This window comes from Rhea americana, unplaced genomic scaffold (genome assembly GCF_003343005.1).
Source record: "Rhea americana isolate MKP2758 unplaced genomic scaffold, rheAme1 scaffold_47, whole genome shotgun sequence".
Classification (NCBI taxonomy): Eukaryota; Metazoa; Chordata; class Aves; order Rheiformes; family Rheidae; genus Rhea; species Rhea americana.
The window spans coordinates 1523341-1548977 of record NW_028186612.1 but is presented as its reverse complement, the minus strand read 5'-3'; the positions used below and the strand labels follow the sequence as shown (position 1 = coordinate 1548977).

The window sequence follows — 25637 nt, the reverse complement described above, 5'->3', positions numbered from 1 at the left end:
TAAAACTTGGTAATTGTGAGAGTTCCCACAAAGAGAAACTTAAACAATCTTACAGAGCTCAAATGCTGAAGATATCTGCAAGTATCCAAATAAACAGGAAACAGCCAACGATATTTCTATTATCTTTTGTTTTAAATCACCTTATTATTTGCTTTAAATTCTCTCACATCTAGGGCCTTCTGAAGTCTTTCATTATTATGGAAATACATCCAACTAGGAAACCAACCTCTCTCTCTTTGTCTTTCTCTCTTTTTTTTTTTTTTTTAAACGGTGAAATCAATTTACATACTAGGTTCTGTTCTACTAGTTTAACAGAATGGGTGCTCTTTACACGAGCCCAGGCAAAACTAAGCATAGGTAATGCCTAGTGAGGAAAGTGTGCATTTAATTATGCTTATACTTCTAAACACATTCTACCGGTAACAACAAATAAACTTAGTCTTCTCGCTTCCAATATAAAGGCAACAATGTGATATATCAACTCATGAGATGAATTGGTAATGAAAATGTTAGTAGTAAGAAAGAGAATAAAAGACAATCTTCCAGAAAAACTTCAAAATTATTTAGCCTCACCTCTCTGTTATTTGAATAGGACTAATCAACATGTTAAACTTAACTCTTAAGGCAATTAAGACTCAGCAAATCACTGTCATACAGAATCTTTCCTTACTCTGCAAGAGATACTCAGAGGTAACTAAAGAGTAATGTCAAAAGAAAGCACATACTTTCTCACAGACAAATTTCCAGAATGTGAAAGTGTCAGCCCAAATAACAGCTCCAGTACGTCATAAAAACGTAAAATAATTATCCTTTTCTACTAGCAATATTTACACGCATATTCCATACTATTGCCTAATTAGCAAAGGGGGGAAGTAAGGTTCATCCTACTTTCGTATCTGTATTAGAAGATGCACAACTTCCTTTACCAGGCTATCATTACTTAAATTAAGACAGAAACATACCCTGAGTGTGCAAGGACATAAGYTGAGGTGGAGGTGGAGGCTGTGGCAAAGGAGCTGGCTGTGTGGTTGCTGGACTCAATACAGCTGTGAACAAGTCTTCAACATCCTTTCCTCCTAGCTCTGCAAAAACGCTATGCATGAGTTGGCTGGCCTTGTTCATAAACCACATTTTATAAAAGACAACAAATATCAGAACACATACCTGGAATTTTGTACAATTTGCCAAGAATAGCACCTGGGCAAAGTAAAAATAACACAGAATGAACAATTATCAAAAATGCAATAAAATTAATTCTGTAACTAAATGCAAATAGGTATCTGACAATGCACAGGCAAAATCTGAGAAGGAGATATCTACTTAAGTTTTCTAGAAGACCAAGATGAAGTACAAACAAATTACCATCTGTGACCATTTTGTCTAGTTCTGGGCTCAGGATTCCATCTAACTGTTCTTCACTCAATGGACGTGAACTCTGGTTGATATTTGGCTGAGGCAGAGAAGAAGGATCATCAGAGATGGGACCAATATCTAGTCCAGCTGAAGGAGGAAAAAATATTTAGTGAGACATAAATAATAAAACCTACTGACACAGAATAAAGAGCATAACACTGTTTCATATTTTTTTCTAGAGCTGAGGTGTCAACTAAATCAAGACATTATAAAATTTGAAAGGTAAGGCAAAGACAGACATTCATTAGAAAAAGTAAACAGACCCCTCCACACCCCTCAATTTACCTCCCAGTTTGCTGTACTGTTTAATGAATGCTAATTTAATGAAAACTGGAAGTAGGGGAAAAATTTGTTGAAGTAAGACTACTGAACTGAGGTACGAGATGTTTTCAAGCATATAGTTTTCAGTATACTGTTCCACTATACCACTTTTTCGCATTTCGAAGACCATCACACCAGTAGTCAACTAGTTTCATTCTGGTATACCTCAGTTTTACTCAGACGCYGATTACATTAAATATCTACTGAAGTGTTGTTAACATGTATCCAATATCAAACAGTGATAGTGGTTTCCATCTCAAAAGCAACTACTGAATATTCTAGGTTATATTAGACAAAGTTATTTGTGGATACTGAGGAAGCATTATATACATTTTATAACATCCTTTACAAGTCAATACCCCTCTCAAAAGTGAAATGTCTTTGCAAAAGCCCTGAAGACTTTAGTATTTAAAAGATATTTCAATACTAAATACCAAATAAAAACAACTTTAAAATAATGAAACATGCCATTCTATTTGTCAGCCTGTGCTTAACTTAAAGTGATGAATCATCATCCAGTGGTAACAAATAGATTGATATTGACTGCTTTATCCATGCTTTAATATATTCACATTGTTAAAATGTTTTTAATTTATAAGATACCACTACGATAAACACTACACACTACTACTATAAGTAATATTAAAAATAATAGTGACAGCAAGAAAGTGCATGGTTTTGTATCATGAAACACAAAAACTCAGGAATGCTTTTAAAAATCGTAATAAAAACTTTATTCTTCTTAAAGTGCAGAGCGAAAGATTTAAGTTGTGTTAGACTCGAACAATACAGAAAGAGTGGGAAATGAGCGTATGAATTAGTGACACAGTAGAAGAGTACTAGTTTCTACACATGCAGTTCTTTCAGCTAAGACCACTAGGAAAGACGACTACTTCTAACCATGGATCATCCATTGTTTAGTTTCTTACCAAATGGGGAGGGTGAGTTCTCAACCTGGAAAGTGCATAAATCAAGACCTACAGGACCCAAACCAGATAAAATGGATGATTATAACACGAAAACAAAAAAAAGTAAAGAAAAAGCTGCATGCTGAAAAAGCTACGCAGGTATGATAGACAACAGAAGCTATTTTTTATTCTTCTTTAAGCAGCAAAGCAAAGAGCTAAGTAAAATAAAATGTTGGAAAGGCTGGGCTTGTTTTGTAGAAGACAACAAAATCCCTCTCAAACTAAGGTATTCTTAAGATACGAAAATTATATCTGAAATCACCTAGAGCATAACCTGTAGGTTTAATATAATGTCTACTTCTGTAATAAAGAGAAAAAACAAGTATCAGAGAGATCTTATAAGCATACATACCCGAATGATCTCCAGACTTTACCAAATCATCAGAAAGTATTCCAAGAATATCGTCATCAGTGTTTAAGACCTCTGAAAGATCAGCTAAGGGGTCATCGGTGCTACCTGTTTGAAATGCAACAAATAAAATCAACCAATCATGGCATTTATATGTTAATGCACCACTCTGGAGACCTACTACAGCTTGAGCTATAAACTGAAACACAGATCTACCARGCTGTAGGCTCTTCTAGAGTGCCATATGCTGCAAGGCACGCTTAGATGAGCGACTGCGCTGCGCTACGGTCRCCCCCTCCCCAGTCACCACTGTAGCTATGTGCACATTCTTAACTTGCTCGGGAATTGCTCAAGTACAGAAGAAGTGTGACGTAGTCAGCTGTAAGGAAAAACGGAAGGATGATTTCAGGAAAAAACTCCAACAGCTAGTGAGAACTCAAAAGCTCTAAGAAACAAAGGCCTATGAATAYAAAAGTCAAGAAATACACTTCATAAAGGAAGGATTTACTGTTCACAGTAAATCAGCAAAGTGTATTTAAAAATAAGAAAGCCATCATAGTACTACCTCTCTTACTAGCAACATCTTTCTTAAACATAAGGAGCAATCAGTTAAATGAAATACAGCCTGATATAAAAGTAAAATAAAACAGTAAGAAGTAGTAGTAAGTAAACAAATTGGAGATGCTGTTTTTAAGATCAGAAAAAAATCATGAAGAAATGAGAATACCCAGAGGTAGAAATGTCATGTGTGTCTGTAATTTAGGAAAAACTAACCTGATCCTAGTAAAAAATTGCTGAATACTGAATAATAAATTTTGGATGTGACTATCTTCTTGACATCCTGTTCATCAGGGAGAAACTGTAGGGTTGTTAGAAATGAACAAACGAACAAATAAATAAATAAATAAATAAATAAAGATCACACCACTTGTGGGTATAGATATTTTATGTGTGTACCTGGGAAAAAGGACTATGAAATCTCAGGCTCATAACAAAGCTTAGCTCTATTTTTGAGATGTGTATTTTCCTTCTGGCCATTTGGCTCTGGCACCACCATTCTGCCTGTCAGCAGCTAACCTCAGGCCCCACAAAGCAGTGTTCACGTCTTCAGCTGACTGGCAAGCAAAGGATTGACTTTAGTTGTTCTTTAGCTTCTCTGAAATCCAACCTGAAGATGCATCAAGAGCCAGTCGGAAGAAAACTTATGAAGGAAACATCAAGACTGAACTAGCAGCCTTTAATTCTTCTATAATTTCTTCCTTTGTCACAGTTCTCCTCCACAGCTTCCAGGAATGTGCTTGGCACTGTCCCTAATAATTCAACTTCTAATTTGAATGTAAATATATTGAGTAAGTAGCTAGAAAGGGCATAGGTGAAAAGATACAACTGAACAATTTACTACCCATGGTTATAAACTGGTCACAAACAAATTCAAGCTGCAAATTAAAAGGCTCCTAACTATCAGAGCGATCAGATTCTGCAATGGCCTTCTGATGAGATTAGTAGGTTGGGAAAAAGCTAATGGCTTTTAAGATGGAGCTTGTTAAGCCTATAAAAGGACTGAGTTCTAGTGACAGCAAGTCTCACGTAAGACATTTATTCTAAAGCACATTTTTACATTTTTCTTTCTTCTTTTCTTTTGCCAATTTTAATTCAATATGTGCTAAATATTATCTTGGAATTAACCAAATCACTTGAGTCTGCTGCTTCAGATCACAAGCAATAGTTGCTTGATATCTGGTGTTAAACAAATAGCTCAGCACCGCTTGACTCTTTCAGCATGAAGCTAAAAGCTAACACAAAGCAAAAAGAAAACAACTTTTTTGTACTGCTCGATCTTTAATAGATTTTATACTTCTATTGCTATTGCATGATCCTGGTTCCTCTGATACAACTTTATAAATAAAAATAAGGAAGTGTAACGTAATAAAAACACCTCTCCGAAGGCTGCAGCTACTCTAATGGGATTTATCACACAAACTGCAGATACAAAAATCCCCAGCAGCACCTGAGCCAGTTGCCCAGGGACTCAGCCAGCTCCTCTCTTTTTGTCTGTGAAGAATTTCTTCAGCATTCTCCAGAGACTTCACTAAAATGTCTTTTTTAGCTCCCCTGGAAAAAATATACTGAATTTAAGCTCTTTTACACTACAAGAAAGGATTCATTACAGAGCTCTCWCAGAGCATGCCTTGCCAACCGGCCTCTCTTTCACGAGGGACATCCAGGGCAAGAATCTAAGGAGAGAGACAGCCAGTCCTCAGATCACTTCATTTACGACCCATCACAATCAACACCTTCAGCTTTACCAGCGCTTACCAAGGATTACCTGCACACCTCTGCACTCTCCTCTGGCCTTATTTTTTAAATGATTTTAAGGTTTGGTCCTATGTAGAATATACCACAACATTCTGCCACAAATGTTATAAAATTACGGAAAAACAAGGTGAGTCCTGTAACTGAAAACTAATAGAAATCAGTACTAGAAATTTAAAGCTCACTTCAATCCCCGTTACTAGTAATTAACAGTAAACAAATGACTCCAAAAACTGTCTTTTGGCTGGCTGTGTGCATCAYTGTCCCCACTGCAATCTTGCCTGGCAGAAGCCTCAGCTACCCCGAAGCTCTAAGAATCAACCGGCACCAAGCGTGCCACTGAAATGCATTGCCAGTTCACTAGCAAAGACTGAATTTACCATTTATTTCACTCCCTAGTGGTTCTGCGTAGATCTGGAAAAGCAAAGCAGACAGAGTAACTTCCCCTTAAGATGCGCGAGAGCTCTTTCAAAGATGGGTAAGTATACCTAACCCTTAATCCAGGTAGTAAACTGCTGTTTCCAAGAGAAAGAGTATCTTCCTTGTGGAAAAGACCTATCCACTTAAGCATGGATTCTCAGAGGAGTTAGCAACTCTTGGAACAAATAGCACTGCAGGAAAATAACACAATTAGCAACACAATACGGTCTTGATTCACCTCCTGGTGCATCAAACAAAGCAGTTAGCACCATTGCTGCTCCAAAGCTGGGCCCGTATCAAAATGGCAAGAACTAAAAATATCACAGGTGCTCTCAGATGCTGCTCTCACCACAAGCTTCTCTGCAACATTAGCCAGAAGGGAAGGTGCAACTGCTACTAGCACAAGAATTAGTGAATTTAGCAGCGTTTCTATAACTCAAAATGGATCTGCGCTCTCAGCTATTGGGGAAATTATTGTCTTTCACATAGTCGCAGTAAAAGAGTTAAGAAAAATCTGCACTGGAACTGATGAACACCCGCAGATGATTTCAGCTGCCGGCACCCTCAACACTAACAAACAGCTCTGGCTGGACAGATTGCAGTTTGGGCCTGAATCTGAGCTGTGGAGATATTTATTGAGAATATCTCTGTGGCCAGGAATCACTGTTATTTGAGTCTCTGACACATAAAATGGGAAGGACACTAGGTTATTCATTAAACCAGTTGCTAGTAATTTTCTTCTAATTACTATCTCTTTTTATTTTATTTCAGAATGAAGAGAGGAAATTATAAAGTTTTACAACTTTGCTTATTCATAAAGAACAGGTCTTTTGGGTTTAAAATTTGCTATCTGCTCTATAYATCAGGGACCCCTAAGCTCAAAAAAATTAGAAAAAACCCCATCTCAACAATGTGACTAAAGCACTCTGGAAGAATAGTTTTCTCAAGACCCATCCACTTGATTAGCATATGCCTAAAAATATAATAATAAGGCGTTCAATAACATCAGAATCAGCCAAAACCTGTTTTTCTGGCTCCTATTTTGAARATACTAAGTTTATGTATCTGATGCTTTATAAATGCAAACATAGTAATGAAAGAGAAGACAGGTCATGTTAATAGTAAGAACAAATATGTCCACCAGCAAAAAGCGTGTAATTGCWTGCTTTTTTATATAGATTAAGTTTAATTTCAAATATTGGGCAAATAGAGCATTAAATTAACACCAAGATTGCACATCTTTAAAAGCTTCCTTATAATGACATAATACAGGAACATTAATGACTCTAATATTGCAGGTTCATATACCAGCAAAGACCTCTCAATCTGTGCTTTTCTGACTTCAAAGAGTGCTGGAGAGGAAAAAATTCATATGAATGCCTCTTCTTGCAGTGTTGGAACATATGAAGTACAGACCTTGAAACAATCCATTTGCAGTGCTTTCCCCTTATGGGCATGTTAACCTTCGCATTCTCTATTACTCAGAATTTCACCCATATAACAATCAATGTTTAATTATAACGTAGCCTTGTTTAATTATAATATAGCCTTTTGCTCTTCATTTAGCAGATTTTTACTGAGTAACAATTACAAATAAGTGAGCTTCTCTCTTGAAAAGACTCTCTGGACATTGAAAAGCCGTACCAGTATGTGTTTGTTAGACGGAAAAAGTTGTGAGGATCAGCCAAAACGCGATTCACAAAGTAAGTATATACACAAGAAATAATAACAGTTTTTTAAAAATACAGAAGGTTGAGACACCTCTAACTACATAAACCATACTGCAAGACACTGAAGGGAAAAAAAATTGGAAGAGAGAGTCAGACTTTTGTTTTTAATTGTGCCTTTGTGTGAAGCTGCCCTTTCAGCAGCACTTTACAACCCTCTGGCTGTTTGCAAGTCTCTCAGCAGTATCTCCAGCAGACTTGCAATAGAAAGTGGAAGCACAAGATTGCCTGGGGGCTACAAACTGTATCTTGAAAGGGCACTCATGTTCAGAAAGCAAATGGTGAACCAAAAATTTTGAGGAGCCTGGAAATCTAAAAACATGTAAAACCTTACAGAACGTAGAAGCTGAATGGTAACCTCTTATAAATTAATATTCAGCAGACTACTGAAAGCACCTTTTTAATTAGTTTCTTTCTGTCTCCTATTATAATGGATTTATTGTTCTTATTCTCAGACCTGTTTGACCCTTTAACCCATTTTCATGAATTCTGTAGATGTGGAAATTACAATCAGGAAGTTTCAGATTTGCATGGCGTGCCAACTGCTGTGCCATCCAATCTTTCTGAAACAGCTAAAACCCTGAAGCCAGGTATCACTCATTATCAATGTAATTTAATCTTACAAGAACAGGCAATATTATACAGAATGTTAGAAACTGTATGAATTAGATACTGAGAGAAAAGAGTGGAAAAGCTCCACTTAAAAAAAAATAAAATCAAACTATTAAATTATCACTAACTTTAGCTTTGTATACCTTGAGCGCCCAGTTTCGATTGAGCTGGAGTGGAGGTTGAGCTAAGAAGGGGGTCAGAGGAAGGATCCAGAAAACTGGTGGTCAGATTTGTTTTACATGAAAGTGGAAGTGATTCTTCAGGTAAATTATCTAGGCTCATCTTATTTTGTCTACTAGTGTCTAGTAGATCTTTTCCGAAGAAAGCCTCCTGTAACAAAAACCACGTGATTCAATGTACAGAAAACAACAAGTATTGAAAATGTTATGTAAATGGCAAAGTTAAGAAAAAAAAGTTAATGGTTACTAAAAATATAAAAATACAGTCTCAGTCCCACATTCATAGTATGGCACTCTCTCTCCAGGGCACAAGTGGTAAATATTGGGGATACAATTTACCTGAGATAGTTATGCTATTATATTATTAAATCCACATTAAAATATACAGGGAAAACGACAATCATCTTACATATACACAGCATAGGCCTGTATTATAGGCCATACCTCTATTACATGTATATATACTCTAGTACTTTTCCAGAGTTTAAAATATTTGTCTTCATACAAAGATGAAAGCTGAATAAGAGAATACTACTAAACAAGTCGATCAAGGCCACATAAGAAGTTCATGGAAAACATGCAAGTACACTGAAGTCTGAGTTCTGGAACCACCATACGCTACAGTTCAGTTAGCAGAAAATCATTCCAATGAAGAATAAAACACCAAAAGCTGCTTAACTTGCATTAACATCCTTTAAATTACATATTTAAATATTATACTGCATAACAACTACCATTAACCTAAAGCTGAGTACTAAGTAAYGGCCTAGCAAATTTTCAAGTCAATTCTTTTCATTATACAATTTTTTCCAAGTAGTCTTTAAAAATCTTGGTTTAGGATACAATAGCTAAAAATGGAGTTATAAATACGTTTTATTATCAGCTGTTCCTATGTTAATGAAGAAGGAATCAAATAAATATTTTMTGTTTTACGTGAATGAAATGTGCCTTAAGGAAAAATATTTATTCTTCCTTATACAAATGAAGTCTTCCTTGAGTATTTCCTTTCTAGATTATTTCCACATTTATCAAATACAAGTTATTTTTAGACAGAGATTGTTCTGTTTATCTGTCAATTCTTTGCTAACTTTTGATCCCAGCACAGTCTATGTTGTGGAACTTTGGTAAATTTTATACAAAGTAGTAAGAGTTTTGTGGAAAAAAAATATGTCTGAGAAGAGCGAGAAAAAGTGTTCTCAGTGAGAAAGATATAAACTGGTTGATTTATAATCCAGTTGAAGGCAGGTAAGCTGGTGAATCCCCATTAATATACTGGTCATTATCCCCATCAACAAGTGTTACCCCTGACTTGCTGGAGATATCACAGATCTAACAGGGCAGAAGAGCAGAGATGCAGGATGTGTAAGAACACAGATTTGTAGGAAAACTGTTTCCCACATCAAATAACTCTCTGTACTTTTTTTAATTACAATCTCTAGAGAAAATAACCTGATCTGGCTAAGACTTCTTGCACAGTTCAGTGCAGTGCACAAGTAGACAAGGTGAAAATGTAATATGTCTGTTTTTAGAGAAAAAAAACACGTTTTTTTTCAGAGCAAGTAGAGGCCTAYACACTGAGAAATAACATCAGAGGATTTGAGATTTCATCTAATACACAGTTTCTTATTACGATAAATTAGGAATCAGGAAAAAATATTTACAGTTTAAATGTACTATGAATTAACACAAAGAAAGATTAATTCTTGTATGCTTTTGCAGCTAGTGTATACCAGTAGCTTTACCTGTAAGTAGGCAGGAAAGGTTTCCTCAAGTTTATTTTTCTTTTTTCTGTAACGCTTTTTTATTTTCTCAGTGCTTTCAGAAGCTGGGGCGGACTCCTCAACTGGAGTGTCTGGCAGCTGTTCTGTCCAACCTAGAAAAGTAACATTCAGGTATAAATACACAAAATACTCTGTCTCTTACTCTAGAGGTACAGCGGTAGCATGCCTAAGGCAGCTTCCTACCTGCGGTAGTGCATGAGTTTCAGCAACACTCTAGATATACTATACAGGTTGCTTTTATCTACTCAGCTTTGAACTGTCACCTGATCACCTGGGCTTGGAAGTCAAAAATACCATATGTAATACTAGTCTCATCACTATCTTGTTGCACTTTATTGGCTGCAGATATCTCATTGGCTGTAGACAGACTTTTAGCTTTTATATCGCCAACCCAACCTAAGAATTTGGTATTAATTTGAGAGCAATATGTGCCATACAGCCAGATACTTAAAAGATAATTCTACTGAARTAGTATCTCCAAAATCAACATCGTTGAGTTACATACTCATCTGCTTTCAGTTTATAAAATCATTTTTCTCAAATTAAAAATAAAAAAGATTTCTTTAAGCTGAGAAATGATTGTTGCATGAATTCCAGAAGAATCTAGAAACTAAAAGAAGCTTCTCAAGAAAAATTAAATATTTATTCAGCCATCATATTCCAAAGATGGACAGTGGCTTTCTAAAAACATCACAGTAAGCTAATCAATCATTCAGTATTTTATTTCAACTGACCAGTGAAAACACTGCAGTTAAAAGCAAAACTTCTGAAAAACTCCACCATTGTCTTGCCAAAGCTAATTAATGACCTTGAGAAGTTATTTTATAAACTCTGCTATTAGGCAGTGAGATGTAGTGTGCTTTGCACCACACTAATCTCTTGTCATGTGTTCATAGAATCATTGAATTAGAATCATAGAATGGTAAGGTTGGGAGGGACCTCTGGAGATCATCTAGTCCAACCCTCAGTGTAGCCCGTATGGGGATTGAACCCGCGACCTTGGCATCAGCGGCACTACGCTCTAACCAACCGAGCTCAACCTAACCCAGAACAAAGCTCACCACCAGCACAGCGGCCTCTGCACTGCTTGAGTGCCTGCCTTGGCAGAGAAGGAGAATGTAAGAGGACAGAGCCACAAAGTGCTCTGCAAGCCGACCAGCGCTGGCAGCTACAAATCAGACTCTCTGCAAGCTGTGCTGATTTAGATCACACACAGATTTTCTGAGTTATTTTTTCCTTAATAAATAATTKTGCATGAGTAAAGAAGGAGCTCAAAATGTTTAACTGAAAAATACTTGTTTAAGAATATTGCTTTTTAACAATAAGCATTATACTGTCACCCACAATGAGGAATTATCTTTTTAATATTTTTTAACATTTTTTTTAACTTAAAGGAGTAGATCCCTCTATATGAAATCAAAAGCTTAACAGCAACATTTTCTATGCTAGCTGAAATARTTTAGTATATCATAAAATAGTATTTACAAAGCAGAAAAATATATTTGTAACACTAATATTAAGCAGAAAGCAAATACTATTTCTGAATAGGGGACTCAGCCACAATACTGGGTTGCTCTGGTATCAGAAACATATGCTGTCTTCCTACAGCAGTTTCACGCGTGCAACAAGAGCAAAATCCAACTCTCAGTTTTTGACATTGCCCGGATGCTGYAGATGTAAAGATTAGGTCTATCACCTGTACAAATAAATAGTAAGAGACAGTTCTGGCTCTAAAGAAGTTAAAATCAATATAGACAAGAGAGAATAATGGGAAAAATTAAAGGCCAGAGATTTCTGAATTGCTCTCAGCCACCCTTTAGAAGCAGATGCCTCTTTCTACTAACTACCCAGGAAACAGACTTTACACTGCACTTATTCTGCATCTCACTTTAGGTACGTCTCAGTGTTGTCTACGTTAAATAGTGCAAATAAACCCAGCTGGGTGAAACAAATTTCTTGTTCAATGCCCAATCCACTGATTATTTACAGTATCAGAAATATGAAATGGTTTTTCTATAAAAAGAGAGARCAGAGTAGTGCTCTTCAGTCCTAGGAAAAAAGATGACCGAAAGGAGATATGGCACAAGCCCAGAAAATTTCTGTGTATTACAGACGAATACTGAATGATTTTTCATAATCTTTCATAATAGAAACCGTGAGGGAGCCTTATGAAACTCTCAGATGTCAACTTTGAAACAAACTAAAGGAATTATTTCTTCCCTCAACATTAAAGGTAACATCAAAGTCAATAATAGAGGATTCACAGAGGCTAAAAATATACAAAAGATCAGACACATTTGTGGAACACACATATGTCTATAAGTTCTCCCACAGAACATGGTCCAGAAGACAACTCYGGATCAGGACTGCATCAGGAGGAAGGTATATTAGAAAAGGGGTTCTTTAATCTTGACCCAGTTCACACTTTTTTCTGTCTTCTACTGGTCAAAGCTAGGCTCAACAGAGCTCTGACACAGTACAGCAGGCCTTATAATCTACACTATTTCTCTCCCACAGTAGCCTAAATGTACTGCTTCAATTTCATCATAAATCATGACTCYGCTACTATTATACATGCATATGAATGAATGTTTTCAGTTGAACTAATAAAGTCATCAGGACAACCACTATAAACCTTTTCCTTTGTAATACATCTCCTGACAGAATTATATAGTTATCATTTCCATTATTCTTACTGCATTAAGCATGAGCAAGTACTTAAAAATATCTTTCTGAACTTACCTTCATCTCTGCCAGGCAACTGCTCAGAAACAGAGCCAGAAGAATCTTTCCTGGAGAGAGATCTTTTAGTTTTCCCCTGCCCTGTACGACTTCTCTGACGTACCATAAATCCACCAATACCTAACAAGGAAGCAAAAATCAAGCATATTGAATAAGACTATGCTTCATAGTAAGAATGGGAGCCAAGATTATTCTGAGGTCAAAGAGGACAACCGCATCTGCAGAGGTCTAAGAATGAATTTGAGATGCTTCAGTTTTCATTCAGAGGCTTACRAAGTATTTCATAATTTAGTACATTGGTAGGTGTAGATGTAATTATCCAAAAGTACCAGAATTTTAGGATTGTAATACATCCACAAGTGTAAGTTTAAACCATCAAACCTGGCAACTTTTTGGTGACTGTTTTTCCCTCCCATGGCACACTGATGAACTGCTAATATTAGAAGTCTACTAAATGAAACCTATTGAAGAACCTTAAAGGATCATGGAAACTCTACAAATTGGTGTAGTGAGCCCAACACTTCAATTGATGGCATCAGAGCAGGAAGTATCWCAAAGTAAAAAAAGATAATTAACCCATACTACATTGCCTGCAACTCCAGAATCCTCCACTACAGACTGACTGCAGTGCTCCTAATCCCTTTACAACTGGTGTGTATGTATTACTTATATCAGACTTGGTTTTATTTATTTTTTCAGGGAAATAGTTCGCCGCAGAAAACAGATGGCTGCTCAGCTCACGAATCAAAACTACTCCTGAGCTTCTTCCCTTGAGGATCTGTCAGCAGAAATAAATGGCCTAAGGACACATTACTTGTGGAGAAGCAGAAAATCTCTATTAGCTGATGTGGCTTTGCACCATCATTTCCACATGATCTGCCCATCATGGAAGGCAAAACACACRTGGCTATCACCTGCTGAGACAAGGTCCTTCCTCAGTGTCCTGGAAAATACAGGCTGGGGAAAAGGCGGTAGAGATCTCTTCAGGTGCTGACAGAGAAGCAAGAGAAATGGACCACATTTTTACTCCTACCTCCTTTCCCTACTTTTTTCTATCCCTCTACTCCTTAACCATCTTATTTTCTCAGTTCCCCTTCCCCATCTTCATAATCACATAATGTGGCCCATTACAGGAAGAAGGATGGAAATGAGTGGCCAAAACAGTATTTTTGACTGCGAAGACTACAGTCAACCTACCCACAGTACTGGGAGGCTGTATAATGAGAAAAAAAGAACAACACATAACACAGATATTCTGAGACATACCAGGGGTCTCTTCAAAAAGGCGAGCTGTGTCTAAACAGAGCATATTATCTTGAGTTCATTATTAGTCCTAATGAATCAGAACTACTTCCTATAACTTCATTTAGGTACCTCTYGCTTTTTCTGCCTGGAGATAGCTCAAGCATTTCTGCATACAGAACATCCAGTTAATCCACAGTTAAGATAATTAAGAATTGACTACATTAACAAATTAAAACAATTCATCAAATTCATTTTCAGAAGTCACCTGCAATTATTTGAAAAACTACTCATATCAAGTATTTCAGAAAATAAGCAASATAACTGCAATAAGGTTCTCTCCAGTTCTGACCCTGCCTACACAGTATCTACATAATTATTTTTATGCAATATAATGTATTATCAGAGATTTTTTATATACATATACACAAATGCACACTATATATTTACACATTCAATCAGCCTCCAGTAATTACATAAATATTGCACATTCTATCAAGAATCTATAACAAGGTAGATTGGATTGGATATAGATTGGAACTGTAAACTTATGATTCATAGAACATTAAGGGCAGGTCTGCTGTCGTGCAATGACCTTTCGGAACTGCATTTTGATAAAAAAATTAAACTATTTTTAATTAGAATATGAAAAACTTCTGAAATTAACAATTAAGAATGTAACACYTCAGAACTACTTCCATACTCTTTCTAATATTCTACTAAATACATAGAAAAAATTATAAAAGCAAACAAGTSACCCACAACCATATAGATTATGTAMCCTACCAGGTCTGTATGGTTTTCGCTTTCTTTTTTTAATCCCATCAGCTCCTTCTGCTGCTTTGGTATCATCATCCACAGCTTCCCGTTCCGGGCTGGAATCTGATTTTCCATCACAGTCCATAAGATCACCTTCTGTAGAAAAAAAGCTATTATAAATTCAACTGGAACAGGGAAGGAAGACAGTTTTCCAGATTTCCTACATGAGTGATTTATAAGAAACTGATTAAGAATGTCAGGTTTTTCAAAAGGTGGTAAGATACCTGTGATCTTCAGATGATTTTGAGAAACTCACTCTATCTATACATGTAGAACAAGTATAGGCACGTATTTCCTGTGCAATTATGATGTTTACCAAAAAAATGAGAATAAATGATACAGTCTCATATACATGAATTTGAGACTTTTTTTTCAGCATTCCTTTCAGAATCCTGTGTCACTGCATCATCTGAGTACCTGARCAATTTCTACCAATATATCAAGGTATATAGCTACAATCTACCATATAAGGTATACTTTGTTTACCTCTCCCTAACTTTTGTTTAATAGGGTTTGTTTGCACTAAGAATATAGATTGAAAAAATGTAGTCTGCATTCGGAAGGTAATRTATAATGACTCTTTCATTTGGAGGATTCTTGATCTGAAGCCTTGTGACTGACTGAAAGCTGACTTATCTATGCTGAGATGTTTTACTCATATAGCAGAAAATACARCCCGAAGGAATTAGTCAACCTTGAAGATGAGGACTGTAATTTTGAGTTCATATTCTGTGGAAAAGCAGGGTAGAAAAACAGATGTGAAGTATGATGGGGTTATAAAAGCCTTTGGTGCTGAAGAGAGACTGAGTTAATTGTTTTGGATATCCCCAAATGTCAACACAGTAATAACCTTACGTTTTCGTTCTACCCTAAGCTTTTGACACTCATTAAGTATATTCTAGTCCCTCAAAAGATACGGGAATTCAGGGATTTGAATAGATTTGCTCTTTTGTATTTAGGCATATAATTCTACAGTCTAAAAAAACTGTGTAAAAAAAAACGTTTCTGTAAGAAAGAGCCAGCAACACTGTTTATGAAACATGCTTTCTACTCTGCTTATACTTGCAGGATAGACAGAACTGGCCTCTTCAAACCACTTCTGCTGGGGCAGAACTACAACCCTTCTTGCTTTCAAAGGTCAGGCTGTTCACCAGACTTTCGCATTGCTCTAGGTGACCCTGCTTGAGCAGGGGGGTTTGACTAGATGATCTCTAGAGGTCCCTTCCAACCTCAACCATTATGTGATTCTGTGATTGACTGAGACTTTCTGGAGCTCTAGCAACACTGCTGATGGACTGGCAAACGCAGCTTCCCCTGAACACCCGGGCTGAGCAGAGCCTGGATGAGCATCCTTCGTAACATGTCCCCTCCCAGCAGAGAAGAAACCTGCTCAAGTGCTGAAGCGTTCCTACATGTCACAGTACATGCAGAACACTAAACTTCAAAACAGTTGCTTGCATTTCTTCATAAATATTCTACAAGTAGTAGGAGAAGCGTCACATTAAGTCCACTGCAGTTGAAGCTCCTAAAGCAAGCTGAATTTTCCAGTGAATTTTTAAAACACATGTGGAACCTCCAGTAAAATATGGGTGAGATGCTAACAGAATTACCATGAACCTAGATCTCTCATATCCATCATCTTTCTTTATTCTGGAAGTTCTAGAGTAGARCTAAGGATTTCTCACGTTTTCCAGAAATTACTATGTTGTTCCAATGAAAACAGCAGTATAGCTTTATTTAGCCTGATGCTCACACAAAAATTTCAGGCATTCAGAGAGCAGGCTCTCTGCAGAGCACATGTAGTAGGTCTGGAGCCCCCAGGAAACCCAGTCAAACTACCATGCACGTGCCATACAGTTACAGTGATGTAAGTGAATGTGTCCTGACTCTCAACACATGAAAAAAGAATCTCTGCAACATGTGTATATCCCAGGGAGAGGAGGGAAAAAAAAAAAAAAAAAGGCAATGTAAGATGATCAGAACTGAAATTAAAAAAAGACTGTACAAGCCTTGGCTCTCCCATTCATACTTTGCTATCCCATTTATGCATCTTGTTATCTAGTTGAAAAGGCATACCTATAAAAGCCACTGGGTAGAAGATAAAATTAGATCAAGTTAAATAGGAAATAGGTACACATTTGTAAAAATAAAGATTAACCACAGAAAAAGAACAACAAGGGAAGTGGTTAATTCTCTATCTTGATATCTTAAAATCAAAAGCTTTTTTGCTTTCAACAATCCTACTGATGGACTAAATAAAGGCATAACAGGGTGAAATGCAAGAGTCTGTATAATGGCAAACTAACCTACCAAACCCTACAACTCCAGAGGGGAACAAAAGGAAAACAACTACTTCACTGTTTTAAAGGTTTTAAACAAATAAAGGGAATCTATTAAAAATACACTTGTASTCAACAGCAAAAGGCAAGTAAGAATGTGCCAATCAAACAACAGGAATGATACTTATATCAACAAGTTAACATGGAAACTGCACTGATGGTTGAACTACCCAGTTATCTCAAGCACACTCTCTGTATCTAAAAAAAGCTTTTTATGACATTTAATCTGATTAACAACAAGGCAATGTTKCATAAACAGAAAGCACTTTAGATTGTGGGGAGGCACAGTGCCTGTGCTCCACTTGTAACAGACACCTGCATGACTAATGTAATGACTTTCACACCTGCTGCTTGAGTAAGCCTTTCCTCAGGCCACGGATTAGCACCTACAYTACCAACAGACTTCTCAGGATGAAAGAGGACAGCAGAATGGTATTGCACCATGCTGGCTACCGTGTCTACCATCGTGTCTAGCATCGAAGAGTGTTGATTTACGGTACAAAGAGGCTGGCTGCTCCTACTCCCATCTTCTCCCACTCTCACTTCCAAGCCTCAGGACCCCCTGGCTGTGGCTGCTCTGCCTGCCTTAGCTGTGGGGGAAGCAAGTGAGGTACAGGCTGCTGGCCCCAGAGACACCTAGATGTTCGCTCCATGTCCACACGTGGGGTGGAAGGAGCTCAACCAAGGGCTGCTACAATTGACTCCAGTCTCACTGCTGTACAGAGGTGGGGGGCAGGTATTAGCCCTCTTGTCAGCCCCAGAGGCGAACAAACACTCTTACCCTCCTCTCCATTGAACTGGCACCCTACGTGGAAACTGAACCCCTCTGAGAGGGCTCTGTGTAATATGTCATCTATCTGAACCAGAGCAACAGCCCAGAAGCCACTTCCAAACTTAAACTCTGTCTTGAATCCTGCTTTAGAGTGGAGGTCAAACAAAATATTTTTGGCTAGTGAAATGAAATGAAGTCTGTTTTTCCCTCAGACTCTCAGGTCAGACAACCCTTTTCAGCAACCCTCCCCTCCCCCCCGAGGGCTTATCACTTCACTTTCCCCTTAGTTTTAAACAGTGGGTCTATGGTGATCTAGAGGTTGCTTTACTGAGCTCAACAGTACCACTTTCAGTGTCTGCATTACATTTGAGAGTCTGAAAACACACTTGTACTCAGTGAATGTACAATATTTGCCACAGGTAACCCAAGAAATTAGACAAAAAGGCCATGTGTACTTCCAGTGTTGCCAGCCTCAGAGAGGCAAGTTTCATATGGGATGGATGACACCACCAGAACAAGAGTAAGAAAAGCCCTGAAATGGACAACAATGAGCCATTATTATTGTCCAAGTAATTCTCACAAAACATTTAGTACAGAGCATGTGAGTATCAATATAGTAAAAACTCTCAGGAATGTATGCAATATATGTATCCACTGCAACACTCCAAGATATAAGAAACATGCCAAAAGTAGAGCACTACCTCTACTGTCATCCATCTCTCCATCTCTTGAGTGTTCTGACTGGGCATCTGGGGGTGTCTGAAGCACAGCCACACTGTTCTGGTTTATAATCTTCAATTTAAGCTTTGGTTTCGTCCGTTTTCTTCTAGGTACTGTAACAGTTAGGCTCTGTAACTGAGACATGCCGGATTCTGTCAAGCAGACTCCATCCTGTGTGTATGTCTTCGGTGGGTCTACAAAAGTTAAATGAATCGTAACAGCAATATAAAACTCTGATTGACAMGTCTTAGATTTTTATGAATTGCACTTTGAAGAGTTAATAATCGCACGTATGGAACTGATTCATGAGAGAACTCAGTATAAATAACACAGATATAGCCAATATTATCTTACACGTTACAGTTAAAGCTTTTTAATTATGATCTGAAGTCAAATCCAGGAACAAGGGAGTATGTTGCTACAGAACAACTTACACCAAGAATTCATTAAAAGAATAATTTGATTATGGCAACTGATGTCCTGCAGAGCATCCCTGTATATCTGACACTMATATAAACTCCGCAAGTCTTAGTTTGTGTCCCTGTTGCTTACCAATCCAGCTCCTTACACAGCCCTTAGCACTGTAGCTTCACAAGATTAATCAGCTTTAGCCTCCCACAACTCTTAGTGGGACATCTTAAGTTATTCACCCTCCAGACAAAAAAAACTCAGGACAAGTCAAGTCAGCTGCTCAAGTCTGAATAGAAAATCTTGCTTAGAACCCAAGTTCTAACTGCTTCTCCCTCAAGCTGTTATGTGACAACCGAGTCTACCAATAAACTGAACATTCCTTGATTTGCCATGCAGAAAGGTGCTGTTGTCCAGTCACCTGCTCTGGGGCTCAGCAAGCACAAGTTTGGTAACTTTCAAGGAGTTACCAAGTAAAGAAGAGGCTGCAGTGATGCTTCTCCTTCAGTGGTTAATTGAATAATGACTTGATAACATACTTCTGAAAACACACAAACATCATACCATTTGTTGCCTTTTGCCAAAAATATTTTCTTATGTAACATCTCGCACTCCAAAACACAGCTAGTTTTTGGAACCAAAATTACTGAACATAATCATTCACAACATCAATTTTATTACGTGCTACTGAAAAAGGAATAACATTTTTAAAAGATTGTATAATCATTTTTCAGTTTGAATATTTGAGGGGAGAACCTTCTTTCAGAATACATTTGTATAGTATCAAATGGAACAAAATCCTGATGTGATGGAAGCTATCCTAACATGGGGGAAGCTTTTAGGTACTATCATTATAACAAATGACTTCTGAGTAGGTTTGTCAAGATTATAGATTTCCTAGCACAAATTAGACTAAAATACAGAGAAGTTGTCCTCCTCCTACAGCTTGAACCTGTATACACTGTATACATGCTTGATTCAGCCCTACAATGTTTTCTCTGCTAAGTACTARGCAAGCAAGGAAGTCTTTGCAGGATCATAGCATAATTTAAAGTAATTATTATAGTGCAGGTATGGCAAGCAACAGAAAAGAAAGAAGAGAGAACGAGAAAAAAAATGAAAAGCATGCTGTGATAACTGAAAGACAGTTACTGCTGTGTGTTACAAAAATCACAGAAAAAGTAATTCTTCTTTCGTGTAAAAATATACCCTTAAAATATGCTAARTTATCAAAGATTAAGCATTTACATTTTTACCTAGTTCTTTTGATTTTGAAATAATCTGAGCTCCAACTGATGAATCACAACAGTCCAAAGAAGGCACTGAAAAATATAAGGAAAATCATTTCAACTTTTAAAAATGGTGACTTGATTTAAACTGAAACTATTAATTGATTTTCTTTCAAACAGTTCTGTTAAACTCCCTAATTTATACTGTTGGCAATATTCACTAGCACCTTTAAAATAAAAGTGCTTTTCAGTGTCACAGAAGATGCAACTGCGAAACAAGCCTGGTATTAACTGAAGTTTTCCAATTTCCTAGAGCCAAGAATGGTACTGAAACTGCACTGATTTCAATGGTAGATGATCTTCTGCCAGACCGAGGGCAAATGAATACATTAGATCTACTGGACTGTAAAGTAACCTAAGTAACCTCTACCTTAGTCATGACATCAAGTTTTTGATGACCTAGGCATGAACAACAGGAAGGCTTTACAAATCAGATATCAATGGCTTTTTTCCTCAAGGAGTGGTTTACTTCAGATATGCAAGCTGTAAAGTACACAATAGCTTCACAGGCAAGATTCCAGCGGGGTCTGWGCTTTCAGATGTCTCATGTATGAGAAACAAAATGATGCTGATGGACTATCTGGGAACAGATGATAATGACTTGTTGAGGTCAGATACAGTAATTCTTATCCAAGATAAGAGTACTGGAAAATGGAACAATAGAAACTATTTGAAAATTATGGCTTGTGGCTTCAAGGAAGCACTGAACAGTGTGACTGAACAAATAGCAATCAGAATGTCCTACACTGCTGGCTCCTACTTTTGCAGGTGGAAATGCTTTTGCCACCTGCCCTGCAGTAACTGTAATCACACTTCACTAACCTGTGATCTGCAGAMTAGAGTTTTAATGTAAGTAGTAGCTTTACAGAGATCATGGAGACAGAGTAAGAATGGGGAAAGTTAGAGGTTTCTATCTCAGAAACAATGAGACAGAACTCAAAGCTAAAGAACTGTTATTTCAGCATGGTTAGGTTTATCATTCATATAAGTTTCTTAGCATGTATTTTCCTTTTTTGTCTAGAAATCTTATGCAAAGCRAATTTAAGACTCAGCCAGGTATCCATAATATCTAATTTGTATGTACTACACAAGCCCAGACCACCGCGGCAAAGTATGTGTGGTAAGTTCAGTGTTTCTCAGACAYGTCAGTTCAACTTCCTGTGTGCCGGTGATAATGATCTCACACACAAATATGGGAGCCAGAGGCAAGACCAGGAAAAGCACAAAGGGTTCCAAAGAACACTTAAATTCTTAGCTAAATACAAAAAAACCCATGTAGAAAATAAAATATTTTAAAATACTTGAAATCTAGAGAATACTTTCTAARCATGTAAAAGACGAAGGGAAGTGAAAGTTTCACGTAAGAACTGTAGTCCCTTAGAAGTCTCTGAATATTGCACCTGCAAAATGTTTTATATAAGGTATAACTCAAGTATATGATATAGCCTACAGAGAATGAATAATCTGTGCAATTTGTGTATGAAAACAAGTCTATGAGCATTGCTGAAAAAAAAAAGACATGCAAAAGGAGAAAGAAAACAAAAGAAGTTTGAAAATGAAATTTTGAAAGAGATGTTAAGCTGGAGGGAAACAAAAAAAATAGGACAGAAGTTGCAGGATGGAAGATACTTAAGCTCACTGAATTGAATCAACAAAATAAGCACATCGCAAAGAATCTTCTAATCTTCATCTATCCATTTGATTGGTTATGCTTTACAAGATGTTTTGAATCAGAGATAGCAATTATCAAATTGGAATCTAAGGTAAATGAAAAATTGAGGAAAATAGCTGTCAGTGAGAACTTGATATCCCTATTAGAAATCAAACAACAKCAGGGTGCAATCTTCTAGGCCAGGTCAGATTATGAACAATTTTAGCTCCGGAGACTGAAGAGAGTTGAAATACTCAAATAAAAGAGCTGACAGCAACAAAGGTGCAGCCTTCAGAGACCAAGTCACAGAAGTTGCACAAGCARTATTTGAAGATGGTATTAAACAGAGTTTTGAAAAGGGGCTTATTAGCGTCCAGTTTAAGAATTAAATCAATAAAATGGGTAACAGAAAAATATGAGATCTAAATTAGAGAGAGACTGGATACAAAAAAAAMCCCTCATAGAACGAAGAGGGGTTGCTGCTTTCTGAGGCTTTTAAATTAAGTTTAACCCAAATAAACATTAATTTTAAAAAAGAGTTTAAATACAATGAAAGACACAGAGTTTTGTATCATCAGTTCAAAAAATAATTGCATAGAATACAACTGGATGAGAAAAATCACAGCCGGAGAAAGACAGGACACTGCATTCTTTAAGGCTGGAACAGAACARAACAGTGGCAGGCAGAAATGAATTCAGCATAAGAGACAGACTGGTTAATGCAGAAACATGACAATCACAGAATAGTATTGGATACTGGCCTAACTACGTGTATGATGCAGGAGATAGTTTGTAAATAGACAGCAACCTGCAGGTAGATAATAGCGGATTTTAAAATGAGCATTTCAAAAAATTACAAATTCAAAAGTTGAAATTTTCATGTATATTATTACACTGATCTTATATTCTGTGTTTGTGAAGTACATAGGATAGATTCTACAATGAAGAAAGTCTTGATTCAGTTTCATGAAGATTGTACAACAGAGTGCTCCAAGTATAGTATGCGTACCACCGGCAGGACCGAACATCTCTGTGGTATGAACTCCTCACTGCCTCTGTGGACAAGCTTGTTTGAGCCACTGGATGAAAACATGCACACAGATGGCTACTAAAAACTACTAGCCTATCCGCCTTAACTGGCTGTTACGTGCTGCTGCAGCTCCCCTCCCTTCAGCTGCATTGCCTGCTAATGAAAGCCTGGCAGAGCTGCTACCAGGGCCTCCTGCAGGAAAGAGGGGCAGCACCATGGGTGACGAGTTGAGTTGCCAGGTACAACGGTAAATGATAGAGAGGCAGAAGTGATGGGAGGGTGGTCCAGATTCACTACTGTGGGAGCACCAGGCTGGAGATGATAGATGCACAGAACCATGGGAAGAGCTGCTGCCACCTAGAGCAGTTGTTAGGACCCAGTCACAGTAATACTCAAGCAAACACAATTAGAAAACCTCTTCTACAATGCACAGCAATGTGCTGAGAGACATATGCCGGATCTTGAGACCATATTAAAAACAACCTGACGAACACTGATTAGAGATGACTATTTCAGAAGGATCTAGATATTACAGGTTTATGGCGTGCTATTTTGGAACAAGTTTCACCACATTCTAGCTGTGGATATTGATGTACGTTCATCAATAGAAAGCAATAAAAAGCTATTTAATCTTTTTTTTCTGTTTCCTGAAGAAGACAACTTTGTAAGACTACCAGATATGCAGCTGGTGTTCTTAAGATGAGACAGGGAAGAGCTCTTATAAATCTGTATGTTTCAGTTTTCTTAAGCAGAAAAAAAATGGAAGCTCTTTATCAATACCTACATTCTAGAAGGGATTTACTCACTATCAAAAATAAATCTATTTTCTCACTTGCAATGTACTGGTAAATTTTAGGTTGAGGACCTCTTGCTTCTTCTACAAAGAAGGTARTTTAAAAACCCATAGTAATACTTGTGAACACATTAATATCCTCTGTCATACATCAAATGGAAAGAGAAAGAAGCATCTCAATAARAAATCCACAATATGGTATATTCTAAGAAACAGTACACTGGTAACTAACATTTGTTTCATTAAGTTTATCAAATGCTAACCATTCTCACATTGAAACAAAGAATTACAAAGAATTTTCAAGTGAGTTGTAAAAGAATTAGCAAAAGATTAAAATATATTTTATATAGAAGTACATGCAAATATTTTATGAACATGCACCAAGTGACATATTCAGACATGCAACTGTTGAAGTGTACACACATGTTAAAGAGATTATTATATATAATGAGTCAAAGAATAAGCAGAGAAACTTGTCTCATTAAAAAAGGGTGAAAAGGATCCGCAAATAAAGCTTGGGAACTCTCTAAAAGGTCATGCAGGAACTGTTTCCTATTCCTTAGGAGACAAACCCAAGCAACAAAACTTCACAAAGGTGTGAAAGGAGGACCAACTCTGGGGCCACCTGATGCCTGGAAGTGAAACTTCTCTGATGCTATCTACCGAAGTTGTACTGTCTTGTATATTATAGGCTTTAAGTAGCTTTGAAAAGCTAGCTCTCCCAGCTCCTAAGTGGGAAGAGGCATTATTTGTTACTTGGACCTTTTTGTTTCAAGTGACTAGAAACTTATCAAAAGAAACAAAAATCCGTTATCTCTGCAATTTTTGTTGTTTTGCCCACTTGTTTTTCTTGCTGATTTTGTTGAATTTGTGAAAGCTGATCTCAAAAATGAAACGACTTGGAGAAATACGTAAGCATAAGCCTAACAGTGGAAACTAAGAAACGTTCCATGATTGTATATAGTCAATCAATTTAAAAACTTTCAAAGCCACCTCAGTAAGTTACAATTAAGGTCAAGCTGCCTCAGGACATGTCAGCCTAAAGGGACAACAGATGCTCTACAGAACTTTACTTGGCAGACCTCTCAAACCCATGTCTCATGGGCTCCACTCTTTGTAAGAAAAAACGATCTCCTGCTGACATCCTCTTGGTGAATATAAACATTTACTGAAACACTTTCTGAGTTCTTGTCCTTTCCTCCTAACACGCTTTCAAAAAAACAGTGATATCCCAAACAGCCAAGGGTTAATGTGAACACTTAAACATGCTATTACTCTAAAAACCTGCAGAGATGTTGATGCTCTGTTAAAGTAGCAGACTGAAGCAGGAACTCCAGTGAACTTACGTGCAGAGAAAACAGAGCCAGGATACTATCCTTGTAGCTAGGCCAAAAATCATCTAACAGACCAATCTAATTGCTGACAGGTCGCTCACAACAAAATTAACCAATACCAGCCTACAGAACCAGACACGCTAGCTGCACTCAAAGAGAAAGCCTGTAGTAACCTCAGCTCCGAAAGTACTAATGCTGCGGGACTGTTTAATACAGATTAAAAATAAAGTACATTCAATGAAAATATGTGTAGAGAAGGGCAAAGCTCATCAGAAAGTGCTCTGCGTCTTAGTTAATGAAAAACGGGTGACTCCCCAACAGAAAAAAAAATGGAGAATTCTTTCAATGACTGCAGCTAGAGAAGAACTGGTCTTCAGTTCTGKGAGAGCTGAGGGAGTGGCATTATTAAAATGTG

At 37.2% G+C, this 25637-nt stretch overlaps 1 protein-coding gene across 12 annotated transcripts in view; it reads right to left on the bottom strand.

The window, feature by feature from the left end:
- KMT2C (lysine methyltransferase 2C) overlaps positions 1-25637 on the bottom strand; it is a 202542-nt gene that overhangs the window by 40114 nt on the left and 136791 nt on the right. For 8 of the 12 annotated variants that reach the window (XM_085316432.1, XM_085316438.1, XM_085316434.1 and 5 more), the window contains 11 exons: positions 20382-20447; positions 18699-18911; positions 14854-14982; positions 12826-12945; positions 10045-10175; positions 8267-8453; positions 3055-3159; positions 2664-2711; positions 1363-1500; positions 1165-1197; positions 963-1082 (listed from right to left, as the gene is read on the bottom strand). In XM_085316432.1, coding sequence (XP_085172558.1) covers positions 963-1082; positions 1165-1197; positions 1363-1500; positions 2664-2711; positions 3055-3159; positions 8267-8453; positions 10045-10175; positions 12826-12945; positions 14854-14982; positions 18699-18911; positions 20382-20447 — 1290 coding nt within the window. The remainder of the gene's footprint in view (positions 1-962; positions 1083-1164; positions 1198-1362; positions 1501-2663; positions 2712-3054; positions 3160-8266; positions 8454-10044; positions 10176-12825; positions 12946-14853; positions 14983-18698; positions 18912-20381; positions 20448-25637) is intronic. The other 4 variants (XM_085316433.1, XM_085316439.1, XM_085316443.1 and 1 more) reach the window with 4 other exon arrangements.